The sequence below is a fragment of the Ictidomys tridecemlineatus genome, chromosome 7, assembly GCF_052094955.1.
Source record: "Ictidomys tridecemlineatus isolate mIctTri1 chromosome 7, mIctTri1.hap1, whole genome shotgun sequence".
Lineage (NCBI taxonomy): Eukaryota > Metazoa > Chordata > Mammalia > Rodentia > Sciuridae > Ictidomys > Ictidomys tridecemlineatus.
In genome coordinates, this window is record NC_135483.1 from 2,686,713 (window position 1) to 2,704,588 (window position 17,876).

The 17,876-nt window shown below is 64.0% G+C and overlaps 2 protein-coding genes across 6 annotated transcripts in view; one reads left to right on the plus strand and one right to left on the minus strand.

The window, feature by feature from the left end:
* LOC101965287 (maestro heat-like repeat family member 5) overlaps positions 1-4,086 on the plus strand; it is a 66,800-nt gene extending 62,714 nt beyond the window's left edge. Inside the window, exons 24-30 of the mRNA XM_078016617.1 lie at positions 530-673; positions 1,509-1,685; positions 2,183-2,338; positions 3,074-3,196; positions 3,280-3,382; positions 3,534-3,608; positions 3,899-4,086. Of these exons, the coding sequence (XP_077872743.1) occupies positions 530-673; positions 1,509-1,685; positions 2,183-2,338; positions 3,074-3,196; positions 3,280-3,382; positions 3,534-3,608; positions 3,899-3,999 (879 nt within the window). The 3' untranslated portion in view covers positions 4,000-4,086. The remainder of the gene's footprint in view (positions 1-529; positions 674-1,508; positions 1,686-2,182; positions 2,339-3,073; positions 3,197-3,279; positions 3,383-3,533; positions 3,609-3,898) is intronic.
* Positions 4,087-6,458: 2,372 nt separating this feature from the next.
* Positions 6,459-17,876, minus strand: part of Ptp4a3 (protein tyrosine phosphatase 4A3) — a 41,247-nt gene continuing 29,829 nt past the window's right edge. For 3 of the 5 annotated variants that reach the window (XM_078016622.1, XM_078016620.1, XM_078016621.1), the window contains exons 2-6: positions 12,363-13,241; positions 10,466-10,558; positions 8,690-8,820; positions 7,940-8,014; positions 6,459-6,938 (exon numbers count right to left, since the gene is read on the minus strand). In XM_078016622.1, coding sequence (XP_077872748.1) covers positions 6,821-6,938; positions 7,940-8,014; positions 8,690-8,820; positions 10,466-10,558; positions 12,363-12,467 — 522 coding nt within the window. In that variant the 5' untranslated portion in view covers positions 12,468-13,241 and the 3' untranslated portion in view covers positions 6,459-6,820. Of the gene's footprint in view, positions 6,939-7,939; positions 8,015-8,689; positions 8,821-10,465; positions 10,559-12,362; positions 13,242-15,897; positions 16,010-17,876 lie in introns of those variants that run through there. The other 2 variants (XM_040293580.2, XM_078016619.1) reach the window with 2 other exon arrangements.

Sequence of the window (17,876 nt, forward strand, 5' to 3'; positions counted from 1 at the left end):
CTTGAGGGACCTCTCTCCCCTCGTCCCTCCCTGAACGAGCCCCGCAGAGTGGAAGGGCAGTGGGTAGATCTGTAGTCAACGGTCAGCCTGGCAGGACTCGGGGCCCCTGCCCCAGGCCTGGGGTGCAGCCAGCTTTGCAACTGTGGGCTCTGGGTAGTGGCAGCACTTGGGGGCATGGGGTTGTCTCATTTCCATAACTGACTCCAAGTCAAAGTCTTGGGCTAGCACCCAGCCCCACAGCAGGAGGGTCTGGGCCACCAGTGCCTGGGGGCCAGCCATCGATGCGAGCTGGAGTCCCCCTCACTCCGTAACCTCAGGTGAGGCCTCCGCTCCCTGGGCCTGTTCCCCAGCTGCACGTTAGAGGGGAGGCAGGTAGGAGTCACATGCTGGTCAGCCAAGGTCCCAGGGAGCACTGGTCCATCAGCCTCCTGCAGCCCTACCCAGACCCTAGACCCAGAGCCCGGACACACATGCAGGCTTCCCAGGAGAGGGTGCCAGACCTGACCCACCCACCCCCTGCGGCCCCTAGTTCCTCTACAGCCCTGTCCTGCTGGAAGTGCTTCCCAAGCAGTCTGCCCTGACCCTCCTGGCACAGGGCCTCCGGGATGAGAGCCCCGACATCCGCGTATGGAGCCTGCAGGGCCTCGGGAACATCCTCTTCCACCCGGAGAAGGTAAGGGCGTGCTGGGGCACATCATGGGGTGGGCCTGGCCCACTGAGTTGGTGGCTGGAGCAGGCTCTCACCACAGTGAGCACTTCCGTTTGCTTCCTGGCCTTCCCTTTGGAACTCCGTCCTACTGGGATCCCAGTCCTCCCCTGGCTTCACATACAGGTGCCCAGAAAATGTGTGGCTTAGAAAGCCAGCAAAGCCCGCTTAAAACTTGTTTTCAAGTTGTAAACATCACCCTAGAGTGCACACAGGGCACGATAGGGGCCAGGGCAGGGGACACCCACGTTGCTTTCTGACAATTCATTTAGAGAATTCAGGAAGGCACAGCAAACAAGGGGAGCAGACAGAATTGGCTGCACAGAATTTTTTAAATCTCTAAAGAAAGCCTAGAAATGGAACATAACTGGTCACTAGAACGTTCTGGAACCTCCACCTCGTATACACAAAATGTGGTTTTAGCATGCGCACCTGACTGGCCTCTTCCCGGTCCAGCCCAGGATCCCAACTGGCCTGAGGCCAGGCTGGAAATGGGGGTGAAGGCAGGGTGGGTGCTGGGGAGAAGGGTGGGCAGGACCAGGAAGAGAAAGGGGCTGAGACCCAACTAGAACTGAGGCCTCTGGGTCCACCCCTGCAGGACCCTGGGGGCTCTGAGAGGGAAGTCCTGTCCAAAGCCATGTGGCCCCTGGTAGAGAGAGCCGGGTAGGATCCCAGCTGAGTCACCTGCAGCCAGGGTGGCACAAAGTGGGAGACAGGGCATCCGGGAACATGGGCACAGTGCATTTGCACAGCTGAAGCTGGGCAGGTCGGGCACTCCACCCACCGCGTTCACTGCCCACAGGAAAGGCTGCTCCGAGGGCAGCTGCCGCCCTTCCTCAACGGCTTCTTCCAGAACAGCGAGCCCGTGGTGGTGGACATCATGGGCACGGTGTCCGACGTGCTGCACCGCTTGGGCACGCACGGTGCAGGGGCCCAGAGCCTCAGCGTGGCCATCAACGCCCGCTCCTTCTTTGATGACGTGAGTGTGGGGGCAAGGCAGGTGGGGTGCCTCCTACTTGGGCCCTCCCAGGACCCCAGGCTCCCCTCCAATTACAGGCATGGATTCCCAGCCCTGGGTAGCAGCTTCTGTGTGCCCAGGACTGCAGGTGGACTGGCATCAAGTCCAGTCCTCCAACCCACTCTCCCCTCTGGTCCCACAGCTGACCACATGGCCTTCCAACTTGATGACAGGTCATCTTGTCTGGAACATGCTCTCCTTCACTGGGGAGTAGGATATGTCTGTCCCCCAGTCACTCTTGACACTCAGGTTGTCAGGCTGCCATTGTGGATGTGAGGGGACAGACTGGATGCTGGCCAGGCCTTGATAAGGAGGGGCCCAGCCCTGCGCCGGAGCCTTGTTGGGGGGCGGAAGGAGCCCCGCCCCTGAGCTGGCTGAGAGGACCCTCTAAGGAAGCCAAGTGAGGTGGGGTTCCAAGTTGCGAAGAGCGGGAACCCCGCTGAGCCTCTGCCTTGCAGGAGCGGGACAGGATTCGGGCAGCAGCCATGGCACTGTTTGGGGATTTGGTGGCAACCATGGAGGGCAAGGAGCTAAGCGGCCTTCGAACCCAGGTGTACCAGAGCATGGTACCTCTGCTGCTGCACCTGAAGGACAAGTGCCCCAAGGTTGCCACGGTCAGTGCCCCACCCGAGGCAAGACAGGCCGATGGCCTCCACCTGGGCCAGGGCCTGGGCGGGCAGATGGCAGCAGGCCCCCACACTGCCCTCGGGACCACTGCCCTCCCGGCCTGCGCACACATGCACACACATTCCGGGCTGCACTGACCTTGGGCAGGACCCAGTGGTTCCACTCCCTGCTGAGTCCCCAGTGCCTGGTGTGTGGCGGGGCCCAGGTTGCACACTGGACTTGTTGGGATGTGGATCCCGCCGACCCCGCCACCAGGGAAGTAAGCCAGTTCTGACATGACCTGAGACGGGCTGCCCACAGTCCAGCCAGGGCGAGAGCACACAGTCAGGCAATGGCCTGAGCGGCCCACTGTCTCTGATGTCCACCTGTGGAAGGCCGACCCCAGGCCCAGACAACATGGGCAGTGTGGAACCGCCCCCCCAGCTGTCCCCAGACAACGCGGGCAGTGTGGAACCCCCCGGCTGTGCCCAGACAACACGGGCAGTGTGGAACCGCCCCCCCCAGCTGTCCCCAGACAACGCAGGCAGTGTGGAACCCCCCGGCTGTCCCCAGACAACGCGGGCAGTGTGGAACCCCCCCCCCCCCGCTGTCCCCAGCCAATGTGGGCAGTGTGGAACCCCCCGGCTGTCCCCAGACAACACGGGCAGTGTGGAACCGCCCCCCCCCCCCCCCCCGCTGTCCAAAGACAATGGGCAGTGTGGAACCCCCTGCTGTCCCCACAGCAGGCCAAGTTCGCCTTCTACCGCTGCGCTCTGCTGCTGGGGTGGCGGCCGCGCCACACCCTCTTCTGCACGCTGGCCTGGGAGCGAGGCCTCAGCGCCCGCCACTTCCTCTGGACCTGCCTGGTGAGGCCGGTGCAGCCTCCTCCAGGAGGGCTAGGGCGGGGGTAGGGGTCCCTGGGCGGTGACAGGAGGGTCTCCCTGGCCAGATGCGCGCCAGCTCCGAGGAGTTCAGCATCCACCTGGCCCAGGCCCTCAGCTACCTGCACAGCCACCACCAGCACATGAAGACCTGGGCCGCGCTCTTCATAGGTGGGCAGGGGGCGGCCAGGCTGCAGCAGGCCCAGGCCGCCGAGCCCCACCGGCAGGAAAGGAAGGGTGGAGGAGGGGCCTGGGGTGGAGGAGTGGGTCTGGCCCCAGGAGACCACCCACCCTCTGCCCAGCTGCACCCTGTCTTGCACAGGTTACACCATCTGCTACCACCCCCAGGCCGTGTCCCGGATGGTGAGCGAGGTGGACACCAACCTGCTGTTCTGCAGTAAGCAGCCCCCCCAGGCCTGCATCAGCCGGGACCCAGGCCTCCAGAGCAGAGCCCCGCCCTGCCTCCCCTGGAGTGGGTGGCCTGTCCCCTCCCTGGGCCCCTCAGGATACCTGGCACGGGGTCACCCCCACCCCCCAGCTGACAGAACCAGGCTCCAGGAAGGGGTGGGAGCCCTTCCCCCCACCCCCAGCCCCCCTGGGCAGGCAGGAGGGTGACCCACCCGCTGAAGGAATGGGGGGCTGCAGCCAGGCCTGGGGCACCCCTGACTCTCCCCTTCTCTCCTGGAGCTTTTGAAGACCTCAAAAAGGACCCAGAGCCTGGCGTCCGGGAATTTGCCACCAGGCAGCTCTCCTTCCTCCGGGAGGTGTCAGAGGGACGCCAGCAGTGACCAGCACCCCCTTCAGCCACCTGGCGGGCAGCCCTGCCCCATCCCAGAGAGTTGGTTGCATAACATTTTTCCATTTGAAAGAAAGGTCTAGATTCCACAAAGAAGCATCACCCTGTGGCTCCCTGCTCTCATCCCAGGCCCCGCCCTGTGGCCCAGCCAAACCAGCAGACACTGGCAGGACTCAGGGACGGGCCAGGCGGGGGGTGGAGGGACGGAGCCTGCCAAGGCATCACTCACAGAGATGGGGTCTGCTCCACACGACCAGAGCCCAAGAGTCCTGGGCACGGGGGACGCCACGCGGGCAGCCCCAGCCCTCACTCTCCCGGCCAGGCGCCCACAGCTGGGGCCAGGGTCTGCCCACTCCCCCTCCTCAGTCCAGTCAGGACTGACCAGGCCCCAAGTCGTGCCTCCCAGGAGAGCCAGGCTCACCCAGGATGAGGTAAGCGGCCTGAGGCAAAGCCCCGGCTCTCCGGCCGGCCGTGCCCTCTGTAAAATGAGTCAGAAGTCCTTCCCCACAAGACCCTCTTAGAGGGCCCAGAGGAGGGCCCCTGACTGCAGACAGCCTCCCTCACCCTTCCCCTCCACCCGCTTCCCCCCGTGTGAAACGGGCAGGCGGGCCTTCCCTCGCCTGTGGGTCCAGACTCCTCCTGGGGCCTTGTCCACAGGCTCCCAGACCAGCCACACTGCCCACCAGCCCCTCCTGGGCCCACCCCACACACCTGCGTTCAGGGCCCCTCCCCTGCCTCCGTCCGCAGTGCCACGCCCTCCCAGCGGCACCTCCACCTGGCTTAGACTCGGGAAGTGTGGAACACTTTGCAGCCCGACCTCCTCCACCCCACTGGACCGTGCCCTTCTCGGGACAGGCTGCGCTGCTCAGCGCCTGCACAGAGGCCCCAAAACTTAGAAAAACACAGTGACTTCCCCAAACGTGCCACGGGTATCACCGAGTTCACACACCTTCAAGGAAAGGGAGAAACACCCACCTGGTAGAACTGGTGCCCCGCTTTGCCTGGGCGCCCAGGGACAGCAGGGCTGCAGCCCAGGCTTGTCCACCAAACCCCTAGAAGAGGAGCTGCCTGAGGGGCTCTGGGGGTACTTCTGCCTGTTCACATTTCCCCACCTTGTCCCCCGATATCATGGGCACCTGTCCTTTCTGCTGAGCCCCCGCTAGGGAGGGTCCCCGTGGGTGCAGCCTGGTGGGTGTGGGGACGGCAGGCCCCTCAGCAAGTCAGCAGTCTCTCTCAGGGGTGGGCTTGCTGGCCGCCTCATCAGCTGCCCTCCCCCACCCTGGCCACCGTCGGCAGACCTGTTCTGTGCTTCAGTTCATCTTCCCTTCCGGAAAATCCTGCGTAGAGACCCCTGGGGTTGGGTGGGCCTGGACTAAATGGGGTTCCTGGAGCTAAGAGTAACCAGACAAGCCCTGGGGCTCTCTGAATTGGCCCCTTATCTGGAAAAGGGTGAGCACCGCCAGGTTGAGAGGGATAAGTAGGCCTTCAGAGCTTGGCACACAGTAGGTGCTGCATTATGGCACACCCATGGTAAAGCCAAGCGGGACAGAGCCACCAGGGGAGAGCAAGCAGGGCCTGCATCGCCCTGGGCCCTCCTGCCAGGGCTCCACTCTGAGTCCAGGACCCCCACACTTGGGAAATGAGTCTCCAGCAAGGCCCTCTATGCCACCGAGGCACACGGCCTGTCCTTCTGGGAACAGAGATTTTGGGGGGCTGGGTGAGCCCCTCTCAGGGGCCCTAAGGCCTAACCCAGAGTGGATACAGGGCAAGGAGGAGGAGGGAGGAGGGCAGGTCTGGTAGGGACCCTGAGAGGTCAAGGCCAAAGGCAACGTAAGCAGCAGACACAGATGGGGCGTGGCCTGGGGTCAGCAAAGGCCCTGGGTGGCATCACAGTGGGAGCCCAGGGCGGGATGGCCCCCAACTTGGGAACCTACATGCAGGAGCACAGGAGGGTCCCAAGCAGGCCCCAGGCGCTCGGGGCCTCTCCCACATGCTCGCTCAGCTGCAGGTGCCTGCGTCGTCCCTCCCCTCCCTAGGCCAGGAAGGGTGCTTCCGCCACCCTGAGCCTTGGTGGCCACAGCGCTCCCTTCTCTGGGCCTGGGGCTGAAACGCAGTCACCTGGGTGGGTGGGATAGTGAGGCCGCCTCACTGGACACAGGGCTGGAAGAATTGCCAGGTGACCCCCACCATGTTGTTAAGAGGGGAAACACTGGTGCCCCAACCCCAGAGCTGGACCCAGCAATGCCACCCCAGCCTCCGCTTCTCCCTGGCTTAGGAAGGCAGAGGACCAAGGCAGGGTGCAGGGCCCAGCATGACCACCAGGGGGGGCACCATGGGAGCACACAGCACCCCACACACAGGAATAGCAGGGTCCATCCTGGGACAGTGGACTCCCCAGGCCCTGCAGCCACTGCCCCCTCCACCAGGCCCCATGCTCACTCCACACAAAGCCACGGCTCGCTCTTTATTGCCTTCGAGTGTCCAGAGCACCTGACCGCCCGGGATCCAATAACTTAAGTGCAGAGCACAGGTGAGGGCCCCCGCAGAGGCCTGGCCACTAGTTCAAAAATCCATCCACCCAACAAAAGGCAGGGCAGAGGGGACCTGAGGTGGGGTGTAGGAGGGTGCAGGCAGGAGTCCAGGGACGGGGCTGCCAAGCCTATGAGTCGGCCCCGGCACAGAGGGCCTGGGGCAGGCGGGCAGGCAGAGCAAGGACACGGCCCATGGGCTCCTCGGACGCGGGCAGCTGAGGCACAGGAGGGGAGGGCGGGCGGAGGCTGTCAGGACAGGAGCCCCCGCCGCGGAGTCCTGAGCTACATGACGCAGCATTTGGTCTTGTGCGTGTGGGGGTCTTTGAAGCGCAGTCTCTGTTTGGGCCGGTATTTCTCCAGGTAGGTGAGCTGTTTGCTGTTGATGGCCCCCCGGCGCTTCCTGGGAGACAGGACAGAAGGTCATCGGGATGCTGGCCACCTGCCTGCACCCCAGGGAGTCCAAGGCCATGGCAGGTGGGGCCAGCAGGGCACGGGCAAGGCGGGCTACGGCAAGGCTGGCCCTAGCCCTGGCCCTGGCCCTGGCAGCCAGCCCTGGGGGCACCAGCAGGCAGGACAACAGACGAGTGTGTGCCCACACGAGTGCTGGGCACGTGCCCACTGTGCATGGGTGTGCTGCATGGGGGGTGTGTCCCTGTGTGCCAGGGGCCTGTGTCCAGCCCTCACAGGCACTCGCGTGGTGACAGGGTGTGACAGGATGGTAGAAGCCACCTGGGAAGGGACAGCTGTGCTCTGACAGGCTGCGGAGGCAGCAGGAGGACACCTGCCCGAAGCGTGTACACCTCACACACACGTGCCGGCGGCAGCCGAGGACAGCATCAGCCCCTGCTGTCCCCACGTGGCTGAGTGGGCAGATGGGAACCGTCCCCAGGGAAGCCACCAAGCCACAGGCAGCTGGCCTGGAAACCTCCAAGGACAGCAGGCCGGGGGCGGCTGGACCCGGGTTGAGAAGGGCGGCCAGGACCGTGGGCCTGGCCTCAGGCAACCCAGACACCAGAGTGTGCCGGTGTCCTGGGCAGGAGAGGACCAGGGAGGCTTGGGCTATTTCCACTGAGGCAGGGCCCACCCTGGGGTCCGCCCTGGGCAGCGAGGGGTACTGGGGCACAGGAACCGTGTCTGCCAGGGCAGGAGGCGGGACACTGGCAGCCACAGCTGTCCCTCCACTGTGGCAGGTGAGGAACAGGACAACAGGTCACTGCCGCAGGGCCAGCCCCCGACTGTCCAGAGCCAACAGGGGGACCCACTGTGGCCCTTGCCAACCCACGTGGCCTAGGAAATTCCATTAGCAAACCCAGGGAGGAGAGCCCATCCCAGTCCAGCCCTCTCCCAGGGCAACCAGGACCCAAGCACGCGGCCATCCCGTCCCCACAGCTGGCCACTCACTGCCGGATGAACTGGATGGCGTCCTCGTACTTCATCCCACTCTCAATGAGGGCCACCGCCACGAGAACCGGAGCCCTGCGGGCAGACGGCAGCGCGGAGGTCATCTGAGCCCTGAACCCCACCTCCCTCACAGGCTGCCTTCTGGAGACGGAGGGCGGGGGACCCGGACCCGAGGGGAGTCCCCTGAGCTCCTACAGAGGGCAAGACCGAGACCGGCTGAAAAGCCTGGGTCCAAAGCCCGCCCCCTTCTGTCTACTGTGCCACCTCAGGTAGTTGAGACGAACTCTCTGTGCCTCAGGCAGGTGAAACGTGTGGTGGGAGGGTTAAGCCAGGATGCGCCAGGAGACGCTCAGCTCAGAGCGGGCCTCGGCGAAAGCTGGTTCTCCACCCTCACTGTCTGGTCTGCCCTCTGCAAATGGTAGATGCCCTGCCTGGGTGATTTCCATCCAATCCAGGCTGCTACACCTCCCTCAGGAAGAATCCGCCGCCCCAGCTAAGAGGAGATGTCTGTGCCTGGGGGGGGACGGGGCAGCTCCTTCCCTGCACAGGTGCAGGGACAGTTTCCACCACAGCAGGTGGGAGTCAGGTCAGACTCCGAGAAGCACTTCTTCCCTGCCAGGCTGTGAGGGAAACTGGGGCATCTCCCCTCGGGGAAGGTCACATGACGTGTCCCACATCAGAGCGTGAGACAGACTGCAAGATCTCAAGCCCAGGCTGGGACCCCGCGCCCCGGCCCCACCCGCTGCTCACCGTCCCAGGCCCGCCACGCAGTGCACGGCCACACAGCTGCCTGGGTCGCCCAGGAACTTGGCCTTCAGCAGGCTGAGCCAGTCCTCCACGACCTTGCCAGGCGGGGGCGCCCCGTCGTCGAAAGGCCAGTCCTGCAGACAAGACCAGAGGGGTGGCCAGGCGGCCCTGGGCCCAGGCTGCCTACCCCAGGGGCCTGCTGGGGAGGGACTCATGTACACTGACCCCTCCTCCAGGAAGCCGCCCTGGGTCACCTGAAGACACCCTGCTGGGAGCCCCACAGTCCTATGCCCTGACTGTGGTCCTGGGGTCACCATCCTGTCCACTGTGTGCTGTGGCAACCCAAGAGGCTCAGAGTCACAGGCTAAGGAGTCCCATCCCTTGCAGCGACATTAATGTGCTGCCACGTGCCTTCCGTCCCCAGCCCCCAGGGCACCACATGTGGGATGGAGGGAGGCTGGCGGGGGAGGCTGATGGGGGAGGCTGGCGGGCCTTCCGGCCACCCCCAGGGGTCAGCTCTGCTGTGAAGCTCAGTGTCGCTCTCCTGTCCCCTGTGCCCTGGGGAGGTGCAGGCAGTGTCCAGGAAACCTCCAGCCCTGAGCACGCCACAGTGAGCACAGAGATGTGGACACTGTGGTGAGGCAGGTGCCCAGGCCAAGGCTGGCACCGCCGCGTGCCAGGGTGAATCCGCATGGGCTCCCTGGGGCTGCTGGAAAGCGACCCTGGGGGTCATCTCACCCTGCCCCAGGTCTAGGCAGGGCAGCTCCTGGAGGCATCCAGGGCACTGCTGTCTTGGGTCTAACCCAAATCCCTCCTCCTGGAGGGAGGGGCAGCACCCTGTGCTAGAGGTGGTGCTAGAGCCCTGCGGGTGTCGTGGCTGAACAAGCAGCAGCGGGCTTCAGTCCACACCTGTCTGACCCCAAGTGCCACTCTACCACGCCGACTTCCAAGGGCGGTCCCTACACACAGCGACACCTGTCAACACCAGGGTCCTTGCAGGGGACCAGGGGTAGCTGGCACTGAGGACAGGAGGCTGGGGCTGCGGCACGGGGCACCTGGGGCTGGGGCCTGGGGCACCTGGGGCTGGGGCACGGGGCAGCCCGCACCGAGCCCCATCCTGAGGTGGGGAGGCCCTGCTCTGGGGAGCTGCCGTCTGCCGAGCTAGGTGACCCAGAGCTGGCTCTAGGGCCTGCCCCGAGGCCCACCCCCAGGTACACGGCAGCCAGATCCTCCCCCAACTGGACCCCAGGGCTTTAGAAGCCAAGGAAACAGCCCAAGCTCCTGCCACAGCCTCCGCAGGGGCCTCCCCAGGGCCCAGCACCAGGCAGCCGGAGGCAGAGGGCAGGCCCCTGGGAGGAGCAGCCGCAGAGGAGCCGGCTGCCCGATGCTGCTCAGGAACCCGGGCAGGGGCCCGCTGAGCCCGCACCCGGCAGAGGTGAGGCCGTGGCCTCCTCCAAGCAGGGCTGCGGGGGACCAGGTCCAGTCCCGGCAGTGCGTCTCGGGCAGGAGCAACGATGTGACCAGGGACCCTCCTACCTCCAGCTGTGGTTCCCCAGAGGGAGCCAGGCAGGGGTTGTGACAGGTGGTGGCTTCTGGGACCCGCACCCTCCTTCTCCAGGTCACATGTCCCAAGACCCTGGCCTCCCTCCAGGTGCCCACATGCCTGTGGCTGAGGCACAAACACCGGGTAGCACCAGAGGCCACGTGCCAGCCTCCCCGAGGACACCACCCAGGCCCTGCCTCACGGCGGCCACGTGCCCAGCGCCACGCAGTCCTCACCATCACAGTGATGCCATCCTTCTCCAGTGTGGCCTTGTCATAGGTCACCTCGCACACGCGCACCACAGTGGTGGCCCCGTACTTCTTCAGGTCCTGGCAAGGGGACAGGAGGAGAAGGGCAGGGGCCATGGGGTCAGCACCCAGGACCCCTTGACCAGGGTTCCCAGGGCAGACTGTATTCCCCAGGGGTCCCCTTGCAGGGCTGGGTCCCCTCAAGCTCCTGGATAGAGTCAGGAGGGGAACAGGAGATGGACTCTGAGGCCCAGCGATTGGCAGGTGGCCTTTCCTGAGCTTCCAGGTCACGTGGGCCTGGGCCCCCTGGGAGGAGGCATTCCCACCTACACTCACTGGGACCCGGGCTCAGCAGCTGGGCCAGGCCCCTGAACATGAGCTCCCTTCCCTGGAGCTCAGGACCCTGGCTCTCACCAGGCCTCCCGTTCCAGGCAAACCTCTGCTGGCTCCCCGTGGCAGAGGCGGACCCCTGGCCCACTTCTGAGCAGCCCTCCTGGCCTGGGCTGCACGGACAGGTCCAGTGCAGGGAGAAGCAGGCTTCGGTGGGCAGGGTGCCTCAGAGCAGGCAGGAAGGGAGCCAGACCCTGAGCAGCATGGGGAAGACCCACACAGCCAGCCCAAAGGTCACAGCAGCTCACAGCCAGACACGGGGTATTTATATCTGGGGACACATGAGAGGCCAGCACCAACCCCACCTGCTCCCAGTAGATATTTTAGGAGTGGTAAGGAATCACTGGGCTTTGCTGGTCATGAGATGGGGACACCAGACCCGACTATTCTGATAACACAAGGAGTAGAATAGGATGTGGCTCAGAGGCCCTGGGCACACCTTCAGTGGAGGAAGCCACCGCCCAGCTCACCCTGACCACACTCCAAACCACCATCCTGGCCACCCACTGTGCCCTGACCCACTGTGCCCTGACTGTGCCCTGACTGCGCCCTGACCAGAAGCTCTGCTTCTGGCTACACAGTGGGTCTTCAACCTGGTCACACACTGAGGCCAGGTTCGGCTCACATACTGAGCCCTTGTCCTGCTCACGTGTGAGCCCTAATCCTGCTCACATGCTCAGCCCTCATCCTGCTCACAAACTGAGCCCTCAGCAAAACAAGAGGGGTAGCACCAGACAGGAGAGAGGCCATGTGTCAGCCTCACCTGAAGACACTACCTAGGCCCTGCTCACACCCTGAGCCCTCATCCTGCTCTCATACTGAGCCCTCATCCTGCTCACACCCTGAGCCCTCATCCTGCTCTCATACTGAGCCCTCATCCTGCTCACACCCTGAGCCCTCATCCTGCTCACACCCTGAGCCCTCATCCTGCTCTCATACTGAGCCCTCATCCTGCTCACACCCTGAGCCCTCATCCTGCTCTCATACTGAGCCCTCATCCTGCTCTCATACTGAGCCCTCATCCTACTCTCACACTGCACCCTTATCCTGCTCACACCCTGAGCCCTCATCCTTCTCACACCCTGAACCCTCATCCTACTCTCACACTGCACCCTTATCCTGCTCACACCCTGAGCCCTCATCCTGCTCTCATACTGAGCCCTCATCCTGCTCTCATATTGAGCCCTCATCCTGCTCACACACTGAGCCCTGTCTCATCCTATTCACATACCAAGCCCTCGTCCTGTTCACACATTGAGCCTTCATCCTGGTCACATACTGTGTCCTTAACCTATTCACACACTGACCTGTTCACACCCTGAGCCCTCATCCTGATAACCAGGACACCCCTCCATTTCCCAGGTCCTGTAACAGGGTGACAGGGCTGGGTGCTGACAGCCATAGTCCATCCCACCAGCTCTGGCCTGTCCACACCTCTGAGCGTAGCTGGCCAAGCTGCTAGACACCCCCCCACCATCTACTCAGGCCCACTCACCTCGATGAAGGTGCTGAGGGTGGCGTTGGTGGGATTGTGCGTGATGAGGAAGCGCATGTTCCTGTAGCTCACCTCCACGGGGGCGGGTCGGTTCATACGCGCCATGCCTCCTCCCCAGGAGCAGGTAGAGGGCCGGGACCCACCAGAGAAACCCCACCAGCCCCCAAAACAAGGTAGGATGAGATCCCTGTACTTATCTGAGAGAAAGAAAGGATTTCTTTAAAAAAAACCAAAAAACCCACCCCGCACAAATATTGTGCAAATACTTGGGAGAGGGAGGAAGCTGCCCAGTACCTGGATAATTAAAAAAAAAAGAAAACCTGACCCTTAAAAATGAAGAAGAGGAATAAAAACAGCCCCCCAAAGTAAAATAGGCAACTCCAAACTCCTGAGTCTCCGAGCTGGGTAATTATAAGTGGGCAAAAATACTGACCACCAAAAAACAAACTGTGAAAACCCACAGTGAGTCTGGCTGTGGGCAGTGTCTGCGGGGACTCTCTGCATCCGTGGGTGGTGAAGAGCCCCGCTCACTCAAAGGTGGCCCAAACTCCCAAGGACCAAAGGTCAATGAACTTGAACTGAACCAGCTCCAGCAGCCCGGGTGGGGTGGCAGGCAGCAGCTGTGGCTTCTGGTGTTCGAGGCCTCGGTCACGTTACCCCATCGGGGCACGGCGGATCCTGGAGGGGGGCAGGGGGTTCAGGCGGCAGCGAGGGCCCCAGGCCTGGCAGCACGGGCCATGGGAAGGCGGGGGCAACGGTGAGGGCCAGAGCAGGGGCTCCTCAGCAGCAGGCCTGGTGGAGATGCTGGGCACGGCAGTACACAGGGCTGACCCCCGAGGGCCTCTCCATCCACCGCAGCTGGGCCTTGGCAGGCAACGTCTGGGGAGGAGAGAGAAGGAACTGAGGGGTCTCCTCGGCCTCAGTCTCCCTGTGTGAGGACATGAGAAAGGACAGCTCTTGCCAGGGCTGACCCAGGGCCTGGGGTGACAGGACACCCACACCAGGACAGGGTGGAGAGGAACAGGGGAAGGGAGGACAGCCCCAGGAGTATGCTGAACCCCAAAAAGCAGTTCATGGGTCCATCTGTGGCAGCAGAGACCAGGCCCCCAGGCTGCAACCTGGGCCTGCAGACCGGCCCACGCCAGAGCAGTCGTGGTCTTCTTTGGGGATTCCTGGCCCCTGATGTCGGAGCACAGATCATTCTGGAGTGGCCAACTGTGGGTACACAGTGGGTACTCGGGCACAGTGAGGACGGGCCATGAGCTGCCTCAGCGGCCTCTGTCAGGCCCCTATGGTCTCCTGCCCCATGGGGTCTCCACTCCATGGACCACGGACAGCCGGGGCAGCCAGGCATAGAGGTAAACAAGCCCACTCTGCTCCAGGTGCTCTGCAGACAGCAGGCCCAGGACCAGTGCCAGGTCTTGCCATGGTGGTGACAGCCTAGGTGGCCACAATGGGTCACTGTGGGGAAGGGCACTGCCGGAGGACACAAGGCCAGCCACACCTGCCTCCCTCCCTCTCAGGGTCTAAAGCTCCAGAGCACCCAGGCCAGGGGTCCCCAGGGGCACCTGGCCCCCTCCCCACCCACAGGCCTGTCAATGGCCTCAGCCTCAGCTTCCCACCTGCACAGTGAGCATCCAAACAGAGCCTCCACAGACCTCCACTGTGCCCTGTGCTCAGCAGACCTCGCCACCTCACCCCACCACGCTTGTCTGCCCACAGTCTCTGCCTCTGCCCAAGAAAGGGCCGGGCACAGTCCTCGTCCACCTTAGCCTGCTTCTTACCTCTGCCCCCACCCAGCTCCCCTTCTCCAGCCCACCCAGGGAGGCTGGGCTCCCGACCCTCAGGCTGAGTGCAGGAAGAGGCCAGCCTGGGGCCCTGGGCTTAGAAGCGCCACTCTGCCCCTGCTGTGGGCACAGCCTTACTGTCCGGAACTCTGGCTGTGCAGAAGGGGTGCAGACTCCTCACCCCCTCTGCCCGCCCCTGGGCGGAGGCCCCACGGCCCCAGGCTCAAGGCAGGTGCTCACACCCTGCCCTCACCAGGGCCCTGGGAGGATCCAAACTGCGGGAGGGGCAACCCCAGAAGGGGGAAGGCAGAGGAACCCTTCCTGGTTGAGGCAGCCAGGCCCCAGCTTGCGCCCACTCAACAAGCACCCACCCTGAGCCCCCGGAGAAGAGCGGCTGCTGCGCTGCACACAAACACAGGCCCCTGGGACACGCCTGTGTGCCAGAGCCACACTCCTGTTGACAAGAGGAGAGGAGGAACAGGGCCCGAGGAGGCCACAGACTCCAGGGGCCTCTCCTGAGGGTTAACCGCAGTGCCCACAGGGCTGAGCACAGGGAGACCTGCTCCCTGGGCCAGCACCACTGCACAGGCAGAAGGGCCTGAGCCTCTCACCACTCCAGGGTTCAAGGTGTCACAGGCCTGCAGGGATCAGGGGCTACACTGGGCTGGGCCAAGGGTCAGGGTTCAGAGTCCAGGCCAGAATGGGGTCACAGATCTAGGTCTAGGCTGGACCAGTCTGGACTGGTTTCTTGCCACACACGCCACTCAGCTCCACACACAGGGCAGTGAGGTGCAGTCCACTGCCGGAGCAAACAGCTGGCTCAGACCTACCTGGGGGACACCCCCCCCCAGTACCTCCCTTTGGTGATGTCTGAGGCAAGGGCTAAGGGGATCTGAAGCTACGGGCTGCCAGAGCCCTGCACAGCCCCCAGCAGGGCTGACCCAAGGCCTGTGGCCCACGTGGGTAGCCACTGCCACCTACCATCCACCAGTGCCAGTAACTCCAGATCTGAATAGAGGCAGGACCCCCAGGACCAGCAGTGGGCAGGCCACGGGCTGAACCCCGGTTCCAGCTCTATAAGGCACAGGCCACCCATGCCCCAAGCTGCCGTGTGCCAGCCACCATCACAGCCTCTCTGCTGGCTGAGCCACCACGCCCACCACGCCCACACCCAGGCCCGAGAGCCCTGCCGAGCATGAAGGCCCTCCTTCCCTCTGGCCCTCCCTTCCTGGGACCCCGGCTGGGCCTCCTCTGGGCAGTGCCCCTGAGCCCTCTGCTACTTCCAGAACCACTCTGTCCTTGTTTGCCAGATGAGCTAAGAGGCCAGAGAGAGATGGAAGGATACTCTCGGCCCTGGCTAGACCAGGCGTCCAGCTAAATGGGTTTCCTCAACCTCAAACCTAGGACGCAAAAGCTCTAAACCCCAGCACAGAGGAGACCGAGGTTCAGGAAGTGACCTCCTTCATTCAGGTAGAACGGCCTTAAGGAGTTTGAATCTATCAGGCTGCTGGGGGCCTGGGCATACGAGGACCCTGTGTGATACTGAGGGTGGGAGGCCTGAGCCTGTGGAGCCCGGCCTCCTCTTGGACAAGGCAGATGGGGACTGGGTCTAGGCGCACGCCCAGGGGCTTTTCCCATCTGGCACGCGAGGTCACCGCGTCCTCCAGGAGGGGCTGGGGTCTTGGAGGGCCAGGGAGGGTTGGGAGGATCGGAGGGCCTGGGTCCCGCCGCCCGCCCCCTCCGCTCACCCGCGCCCGCAGGCGAGCCGCCGCCTCCATGCGCAGGGCCTTGGTGCTGCGCCCAGACCCGAGAGGTGCCCTCCCGCGCGGCGCCGGCTCGGGCAGAGGCGGAGCAGCGGCTCGCTATTTATAGCGCCCGGCGTCACGTGGTGGGCGGTGACCGGCCGGCGACCCGGCTCCCGGGCTCTGCACACCTGCTGCCTAAAGATAGCCCCAGTCCCGGCCCACAGCTACTAACTAGGGGGCCAGCCGGCAGCGAGAGGCAGCGAGAGGAAGGCCAGGTGCGGGAAGGCAGCGCGCCAGCGCCTCTCTGGGACCTTGGGGGTTCCCGCGGCCCCACAGCCAGCAAGGACTCCTAGCGCAGAGAGGAGGGAGGGCTGCACAGGGTCCCCTCCTAGAAGGTCCAGAGGAGCTGGCCAGGCGCACTGCGAGGACGGCCTCCCAACATGGAAAGCTGTACACCCAGAGACTCTCCATGCACAGCACCCACCATGTGCCACACACCGCTGCCCCCTGTGGGCTGGCTACTCTCACACCAACATCATCCCCAGCTCATGGCTGAGGAAACAGGCACAGATCCTAGGGGCGCCTCAGGGTCGCACCAGGTAGGAAGACAGCCAGGGAGCGGTCTCCAGCCCCACCCATCTCCAGGTTCTGGGCACAAGCCCTCCAAAGCCCTACCCTGGGTCCCCCACTTGCTCCCACCAACATGTCCTGGCTTTGCCTCTCAAGAGCACCGTGTCCGGGAACTCAAGTGCTCCTGGGACTCTGGGCACCAGAGGGGAGCCTAGCATTGTGGTCAACACCAGGCCTGTCCTGGCCCCCAGAGGCCCTCAAATCACTGGAACAGGGCACGTGTAGCCCCCAGCACACAGGGTCCCCAGGGGCCTTGCCTTGCTGGGAACCCTGCTCCCCGTCTGGCTCCCAGACAGACAGCCTGGCCCCTGCAATCAGCAGTCAGCACAAGAGCGGGCTGGCCAGGGGCCAGCAGAGAACTCAGTTCCTCCAGGCATTCCCCACAACACACCAGAGAACATCCCATCAGCCATGTCTGCCACTCTGGCCTCCTCCCACCCCCACCTGGGCGAGCAGTCGGGGTGGGATGGCTCTGTCCATGCTGGGTGGACCACAGGAGCCCAGCCAGCTCAGAAGTCCCAGGGGAGTGCTTCTGGCAAGGGCTCCCCTCCTGAGTTCGCTGAGCCCAGCAGGCAGGCCTTGGGGTCCGACTCCCACACCATGCCCTCAGCTCACCACCACCAGAGCACCTCCCGGGAGCCACAGGTGGGGACGGGCCAGCTCTGAGCACTCACTGCCCCCCATCTCCCACCTTGACCACCGTCTATCTGCACACCTGCTGCCCAAAGATAGCCCCAGCCCCCACCCACTCACTGTCCCCACCAGCAAGGTACCAACATTGGCCACAGTGTATCAACCAAACAGCAGCACAGGGAAGCTGAGCAACTTGCCCAAGTAACCCAGCCAGGAGGCAGAAGGATGGTAGCTGGCCCCAGGCCTTGCTCCTCCTGGCCCCAGCCCTCTGGGAGAGAGCACACAGGACACGCTGCCCGCCCCTTCCGTTTCCTCACAGGAGAGGGGTCTCTTAGTGAAAAGTCCAGTGAGTTCTGGAATGCCGGGACCAGGACAACGACCACTGCGCCCCTCCTGCTGCAAATAAGGCGGGCATACTGTCCCCACCTTGGGCCCCGCCCCAGGCCTGGGACCTCTGGGAGGCCTGGGGGGCACCTGCTCAGCTGGCCTAGCACCAAGTCCTTGGGAGAAGACTATTTATATCATGGCAGGAGCTGTTCCTGGAACGCTCCCAGAGCGAGCCCAAGTCTGCCCACTGCTGGGGCCAAGGGGAGACTGGAGCAGGCCAGCCTCACCCACCCCCAGGAAGGCCCCCGCTCCTGCGCCCTGCAGCACAGAGGTGCCCTGCACCAACCAGGCACTCGGCCCCCTCTACCTCTGCACCGTCCCCTCTCCCTTGG